At 44.0% G+C, this 18765-nt stretch overlaps 1 protein-coding gene across 1 annotated transcript; it reads left to right on the plus strand.

Annotated features, from left to right (window-relative positions):
• Positions 1-9681: 9681 nt before the first annotated feature.
• On the plus strand, positions 9682-10872 carry LOC128827815 (oligodendrocyte transcription factor 2-like). Its single transcript, XM_054011948.1, has one exon. The coding sequence runs from the start codon at positions 9814-9816 to the stop codon at positions 10486-10488; it is 675 nt and encodes a 224-aa protein (XP_053867923.1). The 5' UTR covers positions 9682-9813; the 3' UTR covers positions 10489-10872.
• Positions 10873-18765: the final 7893 nt, after the last annotated feature.

Genomic DNA, 18765 nt, shown 5'->3' on the forward strand with positions numbered 1-18765 from the left:
CCAGTGGAGATGTGACAAGTTACATCAGTTGAGGATCTTGTCCTGGATCTCTACTGTACAATTTCCCTACTTAAATCTCCCTACAATATTATTTGGATAGTGTTCTTCACTTGCTGTCCTAAATTGTCAGGTAGTGTTGCTCTGCGCTGTTAAACAGCTGCAAAGTTCCACTCCAAAAGTGACTGCGTTCATTGATGGGTGAAGTGATCACTATGTAACTTGATTTTTAAAAAGCTTTGGGATTCTTCAGGCTGAAAAGCATTTTCTATACATCAGACATTATTTTATTCCTTTCCCTTTTCTACAGTATATATTTTAAAAATAGTTTAAAATCATAAAACCAGCATCAAGATTTTCAACACTCCACCACAGGTGCTCTTTTCTATTCTTTTTAAACACTGCTTTGTGTTAGGCAGGGGCAGACGTCTCTGATTCTCAGAATCAGTCATTGTTAACAACCAGTTTTGCCTAACTCATGCACTAACAAGCTCTTTATTAAATGCCATTCATGATCAATTTCTGGGGAGTCAGAGCTTAATTATATGGAGATTCATACTGCCTGTCTCCAGAAATTAGCTTCAGTATTTACAGGTCTGCTTCAGTCAATAATTGGGGCTGTCTCTGCAGGAACATTCTCTGCTTGATACCAGTTGCAGCACCATTATTTTCTGTCTTTTAATTGCATTTCTGGAGTCCTGCTTATCCAGGATGGATTCCACTTTGTCTGCAGTGTTTCATCTGCCCAGCAGTGAACCTGCACAGTTTAGTGATGGAGTTTCTAGGTTTTCTTTTTGCCAAATCATCATTGGTGCCCTTCCCTTCATTTTTAAAATGGTCTAAACTCAGTTAGGGACTCAAAGGACTTGATCCTGCTCCATTAAAATCAACAGGATTTTTTCTGTTGACTTGAAAGGGATCAGAATCATACCCAGGGTGAGCAAATTCTTTTAAATCAATGTAGCTCAGCTAGCGAGGGACACTATGGGAGAGCTACTACCACTGATCTCTGCCACTCCCAAACTGCATCTTTCTGTCCTGGAACTTAGGGTATGTCTACATAGGAAATGGAGGTGTGATCGTAGCACAGTTAGGATACCCTCACTAGCTTTAATCTACCTAATGTGGGTAACAATAGTAGTGCAGCCATGGTGGCCCTGGCTTCAGCATAGGCCAGCTGCCCCAATACAGGCCTCCAGGGCACGTTCTCAGGTTGCTAGTCTGCACTGAATTCTTTGCTGGGGGGTGGGTTAGCTTTGCTACTACGGTTCCCTGTGCTAGCTAGATTACATGGTATGCTACCAGTGCTATAATCACACCTTCATCTTCTGTGAATCTTCTAATGCTCAGTTCCACTCCTCTCTGGCCATGCTACAACAGTGACACCATGGTATGAGGACAGAATAGTTTCTTGAATAACTGAATCAACCTGTACATTAACAAAATAAAGCAAAGAGTATGAAGAATGAGTATGTAGAATGAGGCAATCATACATGCCTGGGCCAGTGTCTAAACTGAGTAATTTTTGCATGGAGTAGCGAAGGGATACATCCTTTATAGGAACCTCTCTTGGTTTTGACCATATTACATGCATTTTAAATACGGTGGAGTCCAAAGGCAAAAAATTACTCTTTAGGACTACTCTAAAAGTCATTAGGCAGAATGATCATGAGATGATGTCAGACATTTTAAGGATGCCTCATTCATGGATATCAGAAGTCGATGTGTCTCCAAAATCAGTTAAAATATATCTTTCCTCATCAGATCCATTTATCACAGGCTCACTTTTCCCTAGCTCTGAATCTGATCCTCCCTTGGCAAAGTGCAGGAAAGTGTTTCAAGGGAGAGGAAAGAAGAGGTTTGCAAAGTGAGAAACTGAGCCCCACAGAAATGCTAATTTTATAGGCAAGCCATGAGGCCACTTAAAATGGAAAGGCTATTTTATTGCAAAACAGTAATAAGGATGTCTGACAATAAATGGGGAGCTCTTTTCCCCACAAAACAGGTAGGAATTGCCCTAACAAAAGATAATTGTGGTAGGCCAGTTGGTTAAAGAATTGTTAATCTATTTCTTGCCTCAGAGCCTCCTTGTGTTGGCAGGAAAAGTGACACCAGCCCCTTCTCCAGCCATTAGGTGCCTCTTGCTTGACTTTCTTTGCGAGAGTTACCCTGTTCTCCTGGTTGTGTTTGATTTAAAAGAAAGGGTATGTGCCAGAAGGGGACACGCAGCAGGGAGTCGTATGTCTTCATTCAGCCATTCAGCTTTGACAGTAGCCAGTCAGTTTACAGCAGCAGCCATCAGGGAATTCAAGGCCTTTGTTAGCCTGATACAGCCATATAAGAGCTCATTAACTACTTCATCCACAGTTGGGCTAGTTTTAAGGAATTTCTCATTTGTGTTTCCTTTTGTTAATTTCCCTCTTCAGTCCTCATTCGCAATGAACTGGGAGCCACTACAGTATCTGGCTCCATTTCCCCAAACCGGGAGGGCACTATGGTTGTCGGGTTGTTAACTAGAGAGGCCAGGTGAGTGAGGGAGTGTCTTTTATTGGACTAACTTCTGTTGTTGGAAGAGACATGCTTTCCAGCTTCACAGCCCTCTTCTTCGGTTGTTAACTGGCAGCCTGACTCAGAATACCCATGCAACGTTTTACCTCTTCCCTTGGCAACATATGAAGCCCAGTCTGTGAACTACTTGGAAATTTCGGTTCTTACTCCAGCACGTAACCAGTTGGGTTAGGTCCCAGGCAGGATTTAGTGAAAAAAGAGATTCTTTTTGAAGCATTTCATTTTGCTTGTTTTGTAGAAATGAAAGAGTTGTCCCTTCACACTGCTATAGAATGCATAGTGTCTGAGGAGGATCTTCTGGAGAAGAGCAGAGATGCCAAGACAGCAACATGGACAGCACAATTCTTTTGGCACATGTTCAGTAACATTCTTCCCTCCACAGGGATCCCAAAACAACCCAAAATTAGTTGGTATTCTGAGTCCTGTTCCTAGGGGAAGAATATCCACATGACAGAAACACCATCAAAATTGCTATCAGTAACCATTATTGTTAGGTTCAGCAGAGTGGCCAAGAACTGAATGGGGATGGAAACTGAACTAGTATCTTATTCTGACCCCAGAGTTGAGCTCTGCAGGTCAAAGTTGAGGCATATTGATGTGGCTACATGAGGAAGATTGCACTGCTGCTGCACCAGTTCTGTGGACAGAGAAATTAAGTCTCCTGGAGTCTCTCACACCTTTCACAGACACTAAACTTGCTCAAATGAACTAAAACATGGAAATTGTTACTGTTCTATAGAAAGAAAATGGAAGCAACTCTAATGGCCCAGTGCTCATTCCCTCATGTTTTGTCACTGTTTCTCTGGAAGCCAGAGTGACACTTTCAGGAGCTGAGAACAGAATAATTTGAGCAGTGGTTTCCTCAGCTGTGGAATTCATTGCCACAAGAGATCAGAATGAGCCCTTGCTTGACTCCTTTCATAGCCCAACGAAAAACCCACCTTTCCATACAAGTCTTCCTGTAGTAATAAGGGCTGAAGAACAATCTGTTGTCACTTTTTTATGGATAGATGAAGATTTATACCAGCCATCTCTAAGCTGCAGTGGCTGGATCAAGGGTGAATGTGGGGCAGACATTTATTGTAATTGTTAATTTTGTATTTACATCTCAATACCAGGGGGAAGGATCCACTGCAGGGCAGCAAGAGTAAAAGAATGAGGGTTGAAATAATACAATAGGTTAGTTTCTGCCTTTTAGTCCCTGACACTGCAACATCCACAGTCCACTTGGTCTTGGTTCATTAGATTCTGAGATCTTTCAGAGAGTACAATCAAAAGGGTTCATCTACCTGGCTTGAGTGGATGTTACAATTCATTACCTCTCTGTTCAAAGGGAGTCAAGGGGAAATTCCAGATTGTGTCTGGAGTAAATTCACCTAATTTAATTCTAGCAGAGAACATTGTTCTTCTACCCACAGTCCTCGAGGGTATCGCCAGCCCCAGCTCTGTTGAGTACATCTTCAGGCACGGGGTCTCAATGCCAACAGGTACATGCTGTTAGTATGTTAGGAATCAGAGAATTGTAGGACTGGAAGGGACCTGGAGAGTTCTTCTAGTCCAGTCCCATGCACTCAAGGCAGGACTAAGTTGAAATCATATAATAGGTTAGTTTCTGCCTTATAGTCCCTGACACTGCAACATCCAGAGTCCTCTCATTCTTGTTTCATTAGATTCTGAGATTTTTGTGGGTTGAAATCATATAATAGGTTAGTTTCTGCCTTTTAGAAAGCAGGGGGTTTGGAGTGGTCTTTAGATGGGAGCTCTGAGGAGTCCCACCATTTTCCCGTCTTTATGCCCTGTTCTTCCCAAAAGGTCCTAATATTGCTGTTGGACAATGAGAACAGGCCAAGAATCCCTTCAGATCCTACCAAAGGAGCTATGTTATAGAATTAGACAAGGTTTATTCTCCTACCTCCACCTCCACTTGGAAAGTTCACTTTCAACTAAATATAATGTAATTAGACATTCTTCATGGTTCGAAGTCTCCAGAATTGTTTTAATGTATTTTGGAGGGGATATTTTATCTCCTGTGTGACTCCATTCCACTCTTCTCCAGAGCTGGGATTTCATATGGCCTGGAATCTCTTGTCTGAGTATTTCTGCAACACCAGGAGGATCTCTCAGAGCTGTAGGCTTAAAGCAGCATACACTGACTGTCTATGGACAACTTTGTGCACCCTACAGTTGCTAGAGTTAATTGTTTAACAAAAGTATGGTTGACCACCAACGCACCATGTTTGTACAGGGATGACCTTAGGTCACTGATATGCAGAGGATGATGGGCATAGCATGACCAATGACAAAGGACAGATGTCAGAACCAAGATCCTTAACTCACAGATGTGTTGATTTCATTGTGCACAGGTTGCTAGGACAAGTGCGATCAAGTGATGTTAATGAGCTGAAAGGAAGGACGACTCCAAGCACAAGAACACACATGAAAGAATGAGGAAGGAGTTTGGCGGCGTGTATCCAGGGCAGTTTGGAGAGCTTAATCTGGAGCAATAACTCATCTCCTTTTGTCAAAGGCCACATGAAACAAAACACTTTGCTCATATGGGCCTGATTCTGCAACTTCTAATTATGCAGAATAGTTCTTACTTGTGCAAGTAGGTCTTACTTATGTGAGACTAGTCAACATGAATAAGGAGTGCAGAATCAGACCCTCTATTCTGACTTTCTCCTTATATCAGCACCACAGAACTGACTTATATTCTTCATCTATGGAAGCTAAGTCTCCTCAATGGGATGAATCCATGAAAGACATAGCTGGGGAGAAAGGCTTCACTTTAAATATTTGACAGACTACACTTCCTTCTTTTTCATTATCTATTTTCAAAATGTAACAAATAGCTCCAATGATAATTCCTGATTGTTTTATATATACTGAAAAACAGCACTTAATAAATACAGATATATCTAAGTGGGTTTTCTATAAGAAGTGTAACCAGAAAGCGTCCTCAAAGCTATGCATTGAAAGTCTAAAAGGTATCTAAGAACTGAATAACTCTGGGTTTTAGAAATGGTATATAGAGTTTTGCATTCATTATGTCACTGGTTCACATATGGCCTGGGTCAGTAGTGATTTCAACTTATCATTGAATTGCTATCCAGTAACCTGTATGAAATGAATTGGTGGCTTCAGTCCAGTTACCAGTGGACAAGTGGCCACATCACAAAAATTACCAACACATTTAGCCGTGATTGGCCCTGTTACTGGAAGTCTCATCTGAAAAGTAAGGATTTAATAGGCCATGGATGGCTCATAAACTAATTAAAGGAATATTACCCAATTAATATACACCCCAATATCACATCAGCTGGTTCCCCTGCACTCATGAGCTTTCCTTTCATTTTGATCTGTTCTATCAGCTTTTCTTGGGATCCTTACCTGGAATGGATTTGAAATATATTTTGAATTACCAGTGTAGCCTTTTGGTATGTCCAGCTTTCAGAATCTTTGCTTTATTTCTTTGTTACTTCTCTGATCTTGTTTTGTTTTTTTATACCTTAATTAGGCTTGTATATCACTCCATATTTCACATGCCCACAAAGCAGCTGTGTGAAATACACCCTGGGCTTTCAGAATCCCCACCTGTAAACCAAGTTTAGTCATTACAAATCAAAATGAAAGGGGGAAATAAAACCTTTGGAAGGAGAGAAATTCAACTTCTAAATAACCATGAAATTTCTCTTTATACATTAATGACTGCTTCCAAGAGGGCCAATAAAGTCTTTTGTCAGCAGCCCAAAAGCGCCAAGATCTTTGATGTGTATTTGTGTAGGTCATGTATTTAAAGGGGACACCCAGAAAATCTGTGCTGGCAAAATTCTTCCTTACAGACTTTGCAAGAATAAAATTGAAATCTGTGGTCCTGTTTTATCTTTGGTGTCACCCAATGAAGTGAATTGAATTACATTGGGGATGAATTTGGCCCATTTTGTTTTAGGTTTAGGAAGGATCTAAGCTCAGGGTGTTCAAAGTGAGACTCAGCAACAAGCTAATCTCTGGTTTATCATTGATAATCCTCTGACTTTACTAGTCCTGACTGAACTCAGGAGAAAGACTTGATCTAAATAGAGAGATATAGGATTAAAAGCTTCTAGCTACCTTTCTTAGTCAAAGCTTCATGCAAGGTGGGCCCCTAAATCTGTGTTGTTTTGTTTTTTAATGGACAAGGTTTAGATAGTTTACTTTCTGTGTAATATTTCCTCTTCCAATAAACTGAAATCTTCCAAATGATTCCTAAAGAGGAGTTGTAAGAGCCTGAATGTGCAGAGATGCTTAGAAAAGGGTAAAAGTGGCCCCTGGTTCTTGGCCAGATCTGCTCCCTGTCTGTTATTCACGTCATATATGGGTCACACTTTATAGTATGATTCCATTTATAAATGGTTTACAAAGGGTTAATAAATGATTAATAGGTGTTATAAGCACATTGCAAACATGAGTGGTATGTTTTATACATGGTTATAAGCACATCAATAAAGGTATTAGAGATTGTTTTAAACCATGGTTATTAGTAACGTATTGATATGTTGAACACTCTAATATGCATCCGAAGAAGTGGGCTGTAGTCCACGAAAGCTTATGCTCTAATAAATTCGTTAGTCTCTAAGGTGCCACAAGTACTCCTGTTCTTTTTGCGGATACAGACTAACACGGCTGCTACTCTGAACTCTAATAATGGATTAATGATTTATTAAAACATCTATGAACCATTTATTAACTCTTTTTTTAAACAGATCCTTAATATAAAATATGACCCGGATATGCTTAGTGTACTAATAAGAAGATTTTATTGTCTTCAGCACTCCAGAGCCAGTATACCATTGCTGCCAAAGAACAAGATGAAATCTGGTCTCCTTCCTGCAACATCAGCCAAAGTGGTAGCTGAATTCTTATTACAGAATCATTATTGTTGGTTCCACTTGATGATGATGTTCGAAGCCAAAGGAGCCCAGACTGATTTTCAGAGACCAGGCAACACTTTAAGTTATGGCAACTAGTAACATTTGCTGTTGACTTGTCAAGTAATTGAATTTGATCCAGTGGGTCCTTGACAGGAAATAAACAATGGAGCACAAAGTTGCCGTTGCTTTTCCCATCACTTTTTGTGGCTATAACTAAATGTATTATTCATTCATTCATCTGAATTAATTGATTGTAGAAGGTGCTGCTTTGAAAACCCTGTAGACTGAAGTCCTCTATTAATTCACAGAAGAGGTTTAACCCTGTGCAAACTTCCCCACACGGCCCTGCTAATGGGCCGCAACCTAGAAGGACCACTCCAAGGGGTAGAAGGGACTTCAGTCTCCATTGCCATTCATTCCTTGAACTTTCTACTGAGGCTGCCAACTAAGATATGAATTAGTGACAGATACTGTGGTAATTTTTGTGATGTTCACTAAGAACTGAACTGAATTTGGTTTCACACAGGTCCCCAATTGCTTTCCAACCTCAAATGTTGACCTAAGGATAAAAACAGGTTTTCTCTTGTAAAATGTTTGTAAGATTTTTGTTTTCTTCACGAAACTCAAAACCTATTGAACTTGACAAAGTGAACCTTTCAGCAAAGGAAAGGCAGCCAAATGGTCTAGTGGAAGGAACATGGGTTCTAGTCCTGGTTCTGCTGTCTGAGCTTGGGTAAGCCTCTGTGGCTATTTCCCATCCTACTTTGTCTTGTAAGCATTTTGGGACTTGTTCTGTGTACGTACAGTGCCTACCACAATGGGGCCTCTAGGTGATACTGTAATTTAAATAATAATGAGAAGAGGATTGGGAGGGGAGAGGTGCCCGTTATAACACACATCTACTTCTTGTGGGTGGTTTATTCTTTCCAAAGCAATAAATGTTACGAGATTCCCTTACTTTCCCAGATGATACTGAGGCCCATCTTTACTGTCCCTTTTCTGTATTGCATGGAGAGACTCCAACAAACCCATTTATGGGTGAATTACTTTCCCATCACTGCGAGCTCAATAAGAAAATAGGGTGAACCCCAGTGATGTATTCCTGTACATTTCAACAGCCGGACAGCTATTGCTGCATTCTACAACCCAAGCCAAGGGGAGTGAGAGTAGACAGCATGAATGTGAGACATGACAAACCAGTTTTGGCAGTGTTGTTGTTGCCCTGTTGGTCCTAGGACATGTGAGAGACAAGGTGGGTGAGGTAGTATTGTTTATCAGACTAATTTTTGCTGGTAAAAGAGACACACTTTTGAGCTACACAGAGCTTGTCTTTAGGTCTGGGAAAGGTAATCAGAGTGTCACAAGGTGGAACAGGTCCTTAAGTGATTGTTAACTGCCCATTTCATTTGGCAGGGTCTCTTGCAACATGTGTTAACTTCATATGCTTAACAATCTGTTCCACCTTGTAATTAGTTGTGACACTGATTATCTTTCCCAGACCGGAAGAGGAGCTCTCTAGCTCTATGTAGCTTGAAAGCTTGTCGCTTTCACCAACAGAAGTTGGTCCAGTAAAAGATATTGCCTCAGGCAAGGAGGACACCATGGTGCCGTGTGACAGTCCCAAGTGCAGGATGCCTCTGATTTCCTGACTCTGCACAGCCATCCTCTTCAGGAGCACCCTTATCTTCTCTGGGGGGAAGAACTGTGCAGTCCAGAGCAAACAATGAAGACCCCCCGGCTATGCTTTCCCAGCAAACAGTGGGCCAGGTCCCCAGCTGGGGTAAAGTTCCCTACCTCCCTGACGTTTCAGGACCAAGATACCCTTGTCTTATGCCCACCACGCCTTCCCCAGACACTTTGTGAGCTCTCAGGCTGCCCCCTGCCCTACTATCCCTGCTCACTTGACAAAAGCATTTTCCGGACCTTCCAGGCCCTGGTGCAGAGACTCTGGGCCAAATCCCACGGCTGGAGGACGAGGAGGACAATGGGCAGAGACCTCGCTGCCGCTGGTCGCGCTCTGCCCGCTGCCTGCTCCGTGCTCCGGGGCGGATCAGACCAGAGAGAGTCAGCAGCGGGGGTGGTAACGGGGGGAAGCGGCGGCCCGGTAGCCGCCTTAGGGGCCGAATCTCTTTGGTGATTGGGCGTCATTGTTCCCTTTGTGACGGGGGCTGTATAAATCACCGGCCCTGCAGGGAGCCCACGACACTCGCCCAGCCCACGAGGGGGACGGGGAGGCAGGGAAGTTTGTCTCCGACCCAGGGCACTCGGCCCCCGGTGGTTGCGCCCGGCGGTGGGGCTGCTGGGGGGGAAGCAGGTGGCAGGCACCTCTGGCTGCTCCATGGATTCCGATGTGGCCTCCCCCTCCAGCAGAGCCTCGACCCCGGAGCTGGAGGAAGCGGGCAGCCCCGAGCTCCTGTTCGAAGCCTTCTGCCGCGAGCCGGCGGCTCCCCAGCCGGGGCCCGGGGCCGGGGGGGAGCTGCGGGGCAGCCGGACGGGGCAGTCGGACGACCCGCAGCAGGAGCAGCGGCTGAAGGTGAACAGCCGCGAGCGCCGGCGGATGCACGACCTGAACCAGGCGCTGGACGGCCTGCGGGAAGTGATGCCCTACGCGCAGGGGCCGGCGGTGCGCAAGCTCTCCAAGCTCGCCACCTTGCTGCTGGCCCGCAACTACATCCTCACGCTGAGCGGCTCCCTGCAGGAGATGAGGCGGCTGCTGAGCGAGCTCCACGCAGCGCCCCGCAGCCACCCGCTTGCCCAGGGCCGCCCCCTGCCCCCCGCCGCCGGGGCGCAGAGCCTGCCCCCCTCGCCCTCCGCCTGCTCCGTGGCGGCCGCGGCTGGGTACCTGGGCTTCCGAGCGGCTCCGCAAGAGACTCACCGCACGGCAGCGGGGCCCCTGGGCCCCTTTTACAGACACTACTCCGGCTTGCCCTGCCTCTGCTCCTTATGCCAGGCCGGGCCCCAGGCGCTGCCAAGAACGGCAGCCGCCCCGTCCTGCCTCCGGGCCAGCAAGTGAAGCCAGAGCCTTCCCCTGGCCACACAAGAGACCCAACGCAAACAGCTGTGCCGGACTGCTACTGCTCTGACAAGGAGAGGGGGGATAGCGCTGTCCTGCCATTTCCAAACCGCGCCAGTCTCCTCCTGATCGTGGAACTGACACTTATCCCCACAAGACTCTCTGACATGCTCTGTAGCCAAACCTCCTTGTTCGTTTGTCATCGGTTGTTTGATCCCGGTGTCTCCCTCCCGCTGCTCTGCCGGCAGCAGGAATCCTAGGACAGTTCCCAAGGCTGGCGAGACAAGAGTTGGAGTCAGGTGCCATTCCGTTGTGACATGTAGCTTTGCCTTTCTTGAGTAGCTGTTGTGATGCAACGTATCTGGAATTTCATTTTTACTGAAAATAAACATAGGTCATCTTAGTCAATGGATTTGGCCAACCGGTCTCCTATTTTGAAAGTGCCTTAGTTTCATTTGGGCTGGGAGAAAATGTTTCATTGAGAGAGAGAAGAGTGGGGCGGATAGGCTGGGATAAGAGAGAAAAAGAGCTGAACGGTTTGGAGGAAAGTGAAACCAATTATCCCAAAGTTTCCCAAAGAGAAGCCTTGGGAATTTATATTAGATTTAATTTAAACAGTCCTGAAGGGTCTACTAAATGCTTTAACTCCATGATTGCTTATGACAGCTGTTAAAATAAACCTAAAATCAAACACAGGGCAAATGAATCTGACAGATATCCAAGCACCTCCCGCTCCCACTTTAGCTCATCTTGAAGAATTACTACTTGTTGATAATGTTTTTAGTGTTTATATTTCATTGTAAATATGCCATGCAAAGAACAGATTCCCTGACAAGAAGAGTTTCCATTCTAAGGTGCATTTTTTTTCAAGCACTCAGACAAAACTCAAATTATTTCAGTGTTAGGGAACTTCACAAAAAACAGGGGAGCTACAGTTCGGTGTTCTTTGGCTCAGAGTCACACGGAGAAATGTAGACTTTCTTGAATATTAAGGGATTTTCCACAGTCTTTCAAACTCTTCTTGTTTCCTGATTCTTATCTTTCAGGTCAAGTCCTTTGATATGCTAGCACTGTATACATATGTCCCATGCATGCAGGGTTCTGTAATCCAGGGAGCAAGTAATTGCTGTGTCATAGACAATTGTCATAAGACAATTGCTGTGTCTTAACACTTAGGGCTGGGTACAAGGGTATGGGCCTGGGGCAGTAAGTATTCTGGAGCTCAGACAGTATATGAACTCTTATGGTGTCAGGACAGGTGGTCAGATACCTCACTAATGGGCATATAGTACCTAGATCAGGGGTTCTCAAACTGGGAGTCGGAACCTCTCAGGGAGTCACGAGGTCATTACATGGGGGGTCACGAGCTGTCAACCTCCACCCCAAACCCCACTTGCCTCCAGCATTTATAATGGTGTTAAATATATTTAAAAGGGTGTTTAATTTATTAGGGGGGGGTCACACTCAGAGGCTTGCGAAGTGAAAGGGGTCACCAGTACAAAAGTTTGAGACCCACTGACCTAGATAGACAGACTCCATGATGTGATGATTTATGCCTTCTGGCTACAGGTATTTAAATAGTAAATATTTGTTTAATTTTCAAAAACTTTGGTGGGCAGAAGTACTGATCTACTTCGACTTTTACAATACCCCTGACATGTTCAGAAGAAGATTTCAGATCAGGATTGCAGCTAGCAACCATGTTAGAAACATATTAGGACCTAGTCAACACGTAAGACTTATACCACTGAAGCCATAATGGTTAGGAGTGTGATTTTTTTAACAATAAAGCTATGCCAGGATAGTGTAGATGCTATGGTAACCAGTCAGCAAGTGTGAAAAATCGGGATGGGGTCGGGGGTAATAGGAGCCTATATAAGAACAAGACCCAAAAATCAGGACTTTTCCTATAAAATCGGGACATCTGGTCACCCTAGTAGATGCCCTTATACCAGCATAAAAGTCCTTTTGTCAGTATAGCTTATGTCTCTTGGGCAACTGTATAAACTATGCTGGCAGAAGCATATGCCGGTATAAATGGTGTTTATACTACGTGGGGTTGCCAATACAGCTATACCGATATAGCTATACCAGCAAACTTTTCTAGGATTGCTAAGGCCTCCAAATCTACAGCCCAAACTCAGGGCACTGTAACCAAGGGAATTTTAGGAGTGGCATAAATCTGAAGCACTTTCCATTAAATACAGATACTCAGCTACAGGTCTGGAGAGGTTTCCCGTTTCTGTGAGGCGCTATAGAATTACGGCTCTCCTATCAATCAAAGGGGTCAATATAAGATGCCTCCTGAAAATGCATTTAAGCTTCTTAGGAATCGGAGAAGAAAGGGTTAAATAATTAAAAAAAACCCTGTCAACTAAATACCTTCCTTCACACGATAACTATTTTCTTTATAAAAATGGCTTTGCAGTCTAATTACATGCTGCTGAAAAGGCCCTTGGAATTGCCTGACAGAGTATCTCATTGAGATATGCTCAGCTTCACTTTGGGACCCTCTAATCATCTCCTGAAATGCTCACAAAACACCCTGATGATTCAATTCAACTCCTGTACATGCATCATATAATCATCTGTTATATTTCTGTAGCACCTTTCATCCTGAAGACTCCCAAACCACTTTACAAAAATATATAAACTATACATACCTTGCACCCACCTCTGAAATTCAGCCATCTCTGGGGTAGAACAAGCAAGGTGTTTAACACTGAACAGGAGCTCTACATGACAGATTAAAGCAGGAAGTGCAGGAGTTAGCCATGTGAAGTTACAGGGGGATTCAGGGAAGCAGACAGTAATTGCTTGATCTGGAATTTGACCAGGGTACTGGGATTAAACACTCCTACTCTTGCAGAAACGGGATTACAGGATAGCAGTTTTACATTTCATCTGTAAAGACAGTTCCTCCAGCAGGGCCCTTGATGCTGTTCTGGGCCATTGGTTTAATACTTACTCAAAGGAAACAATGCTTCCTGTTGAATCACTAGCACCAAATCCTGCAAAACTAGATAGTTCTCACTATTACTTACTACTATAATAAACATCAGAATACCACTTACTTAGGCCAACCCAGCATTGCATGAGAGATAAAAGTATCATAACATAAGGTGGCCATAAGGCCTTTTCCCACTTACTGTCTCCCGTTCATATATCACCGAAGAGAGAGTGATTTTAAAATACTGCTGCATTCAACCCTAATGATCCAAATTACCACACTTTACACTAGTGTTTTGGGCCACTACTGTACAACACTGCAGTACTGTTGTTGCAGGAGGGGTCTCCATGGAGTACAGAGAAGGGAGAAGTCTGGTGAAATTAAGGCAGAATTTGAACACTGCGGGGGCATTTCTGATTTAACACATTTTTGGAAATGCGTAGGTGTCGGGGTAGGAGTGGGCTAGGAGGAATTATACTGGTGTTCAAATCACTCCTGGCAAATATATACAATACTATGTAAACCTTTGTTTTGCAGCCATTTCCAATGCCCTTAGAGTCCATGATAGTTCTCCCACTCAAATGCTAATAGCCAAGGGGGTGTCTTAACATATCCTTTAGATCAGGTTTGATGGGTTTTCTCTGACTTTCATCGTGGTGTCCAGCTATTCTCCACTTTACTCTGGCTTCCCTACCCCACCATTATCCCTGGTGCTTAGTTTGTCTGATCCATGAGGATATGAGTGTCTTCCTTAGAAGCCCAAACAGATGCCACACACTGCATCTGAGAAGGAGTAATGTGGGATTATCTCTGTGGCTAGACTCCTTCTCCTCTAGATAGCATAATCCTATGATATTGTCACCAGATTCCAGTTCATTGGGTGGAGCACAAGTTTCTGGGGAGAAGGCCACAGAAGTCTGGGGAGAAGGCCAGATGCTGTCATCTCATCTAGGCTTCTCGATGGGATTTTTCATAACTCAACCAATAAAATATGTAGTTTAAAAAACAAACAACTGTATTTGCTCCTGCTGTGTCATGGAGAAAAATACAATAGTCAAAGGTAACTAGGGGAAAGGCTCCACAGATTTATTTCCTTATTTTTAATATACTGAAGATGATAGGTGCTGAGCTGTCAGCTACAACATACGCAGCAACTGAGCAGGCTTCCTTCATGCGGTTCTTCATACTGTCCCAGTAATGTGCTTTCATTCTGCAATGGAAAGCTTGCCAATAGAGGTGAAATGGTATTTTTCTTCATGGCCCATTCAATTCTTGTCCCTGAGAATGACAACAAGGGTTCTCATTTGGGGGAGTGGTAACTAATGAAGAGGACAGATCGCTGATTCAGAGCAATCTGGATCGGTTGATAAACAGGGCGCACGCAATGAATGTTTTAATAAGGTTAAATATAAAGGTATACATCTAGGAACAAAGAATGTAGGCCATAGTTACACAGGGCAGGACTCTATCCTGGGAAGCAGTAATTCTGAAAATGATTTAGGGGGAGGGAAATCATGGTGAACATGAGATCTCAGTGTGATGCTGTGGCCAAATGGGTTAATGATATCCTTGGATGCATAAACAGGAATCTCAAGTAGGAATAGAGAGGTTATTTTACCTGTGTGTTTGGCACCGGCGCAACTGTTGCAGAAATATTACGTCCAGCAGTTCTAGTGTCCACAAGTCAAGAAGGATGATGATAAATTGGTTCAGAGAGGAGCCACAAAAATGATTAAAGGATTAGAAAACATGCCTTCTAAAGATAAACTCAAGAAGCTCAATGTATTCATTTTAACAAAGAGAAGGTTAAGAGTGACTTGATCACAGTCTATAAATACTTACATGGGGAACAAGTTTGTGATAATGGGCTCTTCAATCTAGTAGAAAAAAGGGTATAATAACTGGAAGTTGAAGTTAGATAAATTCAGATTGGAAATAAGACATACATTTTTAACAGTGAGGGTAATTAACTGTTGGAACAATTTACCAAGGGTTGTGATGGATTCTCCATCACTGGCAATTTTTAAATCAAGACTGGATGTTTTTCTAAAAGACTTGCTCTAGGAATTATTTTGGGACTGTTCTATGGTTGTGTTATACAGGAGGTCAGACCAGATGATCAGAATGGTCCCTTCTGGCCTTGGAATCTCTGAATCAATCTCTGTGGCGGTCGTGAGCACATGTCCACTAGCAATGGTTCTGAGACCCGATTCATTCCGGCACAGATCCACCAAACAGCCAACAGCTGGTAATAACTCAGTAACTATTGACATATACTGTCTTCAGACCAGCATGATAGAAGAGGAGACTCCCTAGCCAATTTATCTATTTCCTGAGTCAGTCAGCCACCCAAACCTGGTATTGGATTATTGGTTGTTTAAGTGCCAACATATTCAGTGCTATACAGGACAGAAGAATAAAAACAGTCCCAGAGAGCCTCTGGGGTTTCTTCTACCTTGGCCAAGATATAGAAGTTATAGCGAAAAAAAGTATGTCTTTTAATTACTATTAATTTTATCTTTACTTCAGATTCTTCAGGTCTGCCATATCCCTGAGCTCAGGACCGTATTTGCTTGGAAAAAAAATCTAGCTAGTGCTGGAATAGCTGGCTTTGAGAACTGACCAAACTTCATGCCTTGATTACAGAGACTTCTGCTTCAACTCAATGGTTGGGGGTGGGAAGGAAAGAGAAAAACCTGCTAATGATGGACTGGGGACAATGGTTATTTGCAGGGCTCATGTAACATACAAGCAACAACTGTTTCCAAAAAGGCTTCATTTTTATTAACGAGCCCTAGGCCAGCCAAGGGACTGATGTCTCCAGAACAAAAGCTGTTAAAAGGGAAATTTATGGACTGGTTTTGATAGTGTGCACATGGACGCCTGCCTCCTTTTGTAAACCACGGCTCTTTAATAAATCACACGAGTGAGCCTGAAAAGCAAAAGCCAAGGGTGGCAGCTGGGAGGGATGGCCTAAAGGCCCCTTTGCGGACTCAGCAATTCAGATGTCACCTGGTTCCTTTGCATCTCCTAGTCACCTCTCCAGAATCATCCCATGAGAGAAGAAAAACAAGGAGACATGATGCCCCAGCATAGCAAGGTTCTGGGATAAACACGCTCAGTTAGTTTTTACAGTAAAATGAACACTCAGTCCTCACCACCTTTAGGATCTGGATGGGGGGAGACTGTAGCAGCAATGACTTATAACTTGCATGATAAAGAGCACAGCCCCTGGGAATCTGCCAGCATCTAATAGCACCACATGGTCTTTGAAACACAAACATTGTGCAATCCAGTATTCAACATTTCCCCAAATGTCCAGTGAACTAGTCCCCATCCCCCCTAAATTCACCCAGATGGGCAGAGGATGAAATCGCTAGTTAATCAGCAGTGTAAAAAATTAAGCACAATTCTTGACATGCAGGCACATGGCAGCCTCTTGTTGGGATAATGAGAGTCACTGACCCATGTGAAGCTGTCACTCAGCTAGTAATCTGAAGCAGATGGCATGAATTCATTGGCCATTTAATAGCCAAGCATGTCTCCTGTTCTGCATGAGGCATTCCCTCTGGAGCGGGGTGTGTGCACACATGAATATAGACAGAGAGGGAGCACAAATGTGAACATGTTCTCCTCTGTTACCAGCACAAGACAGCCTTGCTCCTTATGCATCATCCCACCACCTGAAATCAGCTGGGACATATTACTAGCAGTCCCCAGGTCTGAATTCCTTTCGGGGGGCTGGAAGAAGGGCTTTATCAGTGGGGTGAGTGGCCTTGGCTCTGGAATTCAATTCCTCCATTGGTTTGACAGAGCTAATTTGTTGACCTGCAGGGTATGTTGCAGGACTTACCTGTTTGCTCAGGCTTGCCCTGGCTCAGGTGGGTTCCTTTGCAAGTTGGGGGGAGGAAGGAATTCTTTCCTAAACTGGCCTTTCTTAGTTTTGTTTGGTTATTTGTGGTGTTGCGAGACAGTTGTAAATGCAGCCAGCAATTGTGACGGACACATAGAACTGAGTTAGTAACCTTTCCAATGTGTGTGTATGTGTGTAAACTGGTGCCTATGAAGGAGCAGCTGGGGATGAACGTATACTGTATGTAGGGACATTTTGCAGTGTGCTCTGTAGATTCCCTGGCCCTCTTTGCTGCTTTTCTGGTGCCAGGACAGTGTGTGAAAAAGAGAACCCAATGGAGATGAGCTATTTAAAGTATCCTTTTTCTTTTTGAGAAAACCTGGGATGCTGCTTCACAACATTTGAGAGGAGGGCAAGATACATCCTGTCTTCATATTTTGCAGAGGAGGTTTTTTTCCCCCAGCACAATATGACCATCATTCTTCCATTTTATGCTGCCTCAGACTGTTCCATCTTGGGGCACAAAGTTAAAAGACTTGGTCCCAACCCTTAAGAACATAAGTGAAAAAAACCCACTTATGTTCTTAACCCTTGCAGGCTACTGCAGCTGAACTCAACAAAGTATGTATGTGTGTGAGAATGCATTGGACAGTTGTGCCCAAGTGATGAGAACACAGCAAGGGGGCTTTCTGGACACAGTGACCACAGAGCCATTTCCACTGGGCACAATATTGAAGCAACCAGAGAATAGCCAGTAGGTCACAGCAAAATTGGTCCAATCACCACTGCAACAGAAATGTTTATGAAGCACCATCCGTCTCCCTTTTCTCTCTCTCATTCCTAGCCCAAGATCCCAAGTGTCCATAAGTACAGGATGCAAAAATTCACTTGTAAGCTGAAACCAAAAGCCAGATCCTGAGACCACAAACACCCCAACTCCCGCGCTCAGCACTTCAGGATCAGACATCAGGCCCTTCATGAGGATGCACTGAATAGGAGTATTTAGTGAATCAAACATTTTGTGGGTGCTGGGAGGTTTGTCTTCATCACAGCCTCACTGTCGGGGGTGGTTTTTCTAGGACTTTCTTTTCACTCAAGGTTGTGCTTCTGAGCTAATGATTAGGACCACAGCTGTGCTCTTGCTGACACAGAAGCACGGCCATTGAAGTCATTCCCCTGAGGGAAGATGGAACATGAGGTTTGCCTGCAGCAAAGAGAGAGAGTAGAAAGCTGCATGGTAGAAACAACACAATTATCACCACCACCATCCTAACGACCTCTGGCAGGCTAGTTCCTGTGGGGAAGCTCATGCTGCCGGATGCCTTGTTGATTTTGGCAGCTTGCTGCTGCAAGGACGCTCCCATCGCTGGGATCATAGCTGTCACTGCTCGGAGGACGCACACTGGGCTGAGGCCCTAGCTGCCTGGCACAGAAGCCGCTTCTGAAAGAAATCTCACACTGCCGGAGTCCTAGA

The sequence above is a fragment of the Malaclemys terrapin genome, chromosome 22 (assembly GCF_027887155.1).
Source record: "Malaclemys terrapin pileata isolate rMalTer1 chromosome 22, rMalTer1.hap1, whole genome shotgun sequence".
Classification (NCBI taxonomy): Eukaryota; Metazoa; Chordata; order Testudines; family Emydidae; genus Malaclemys; species Malaclemys terrapin.

Bases quoted from the DNA above. Each gene is read 5' to 3' on its own strand.
- LOC128827815 (XM_054011948.1), top strand. From the start codon at position 9,814: ATGGATTCCGATGTGGCCTCCCCCTCCAGCAGAGCCTCGACCCCGGAG.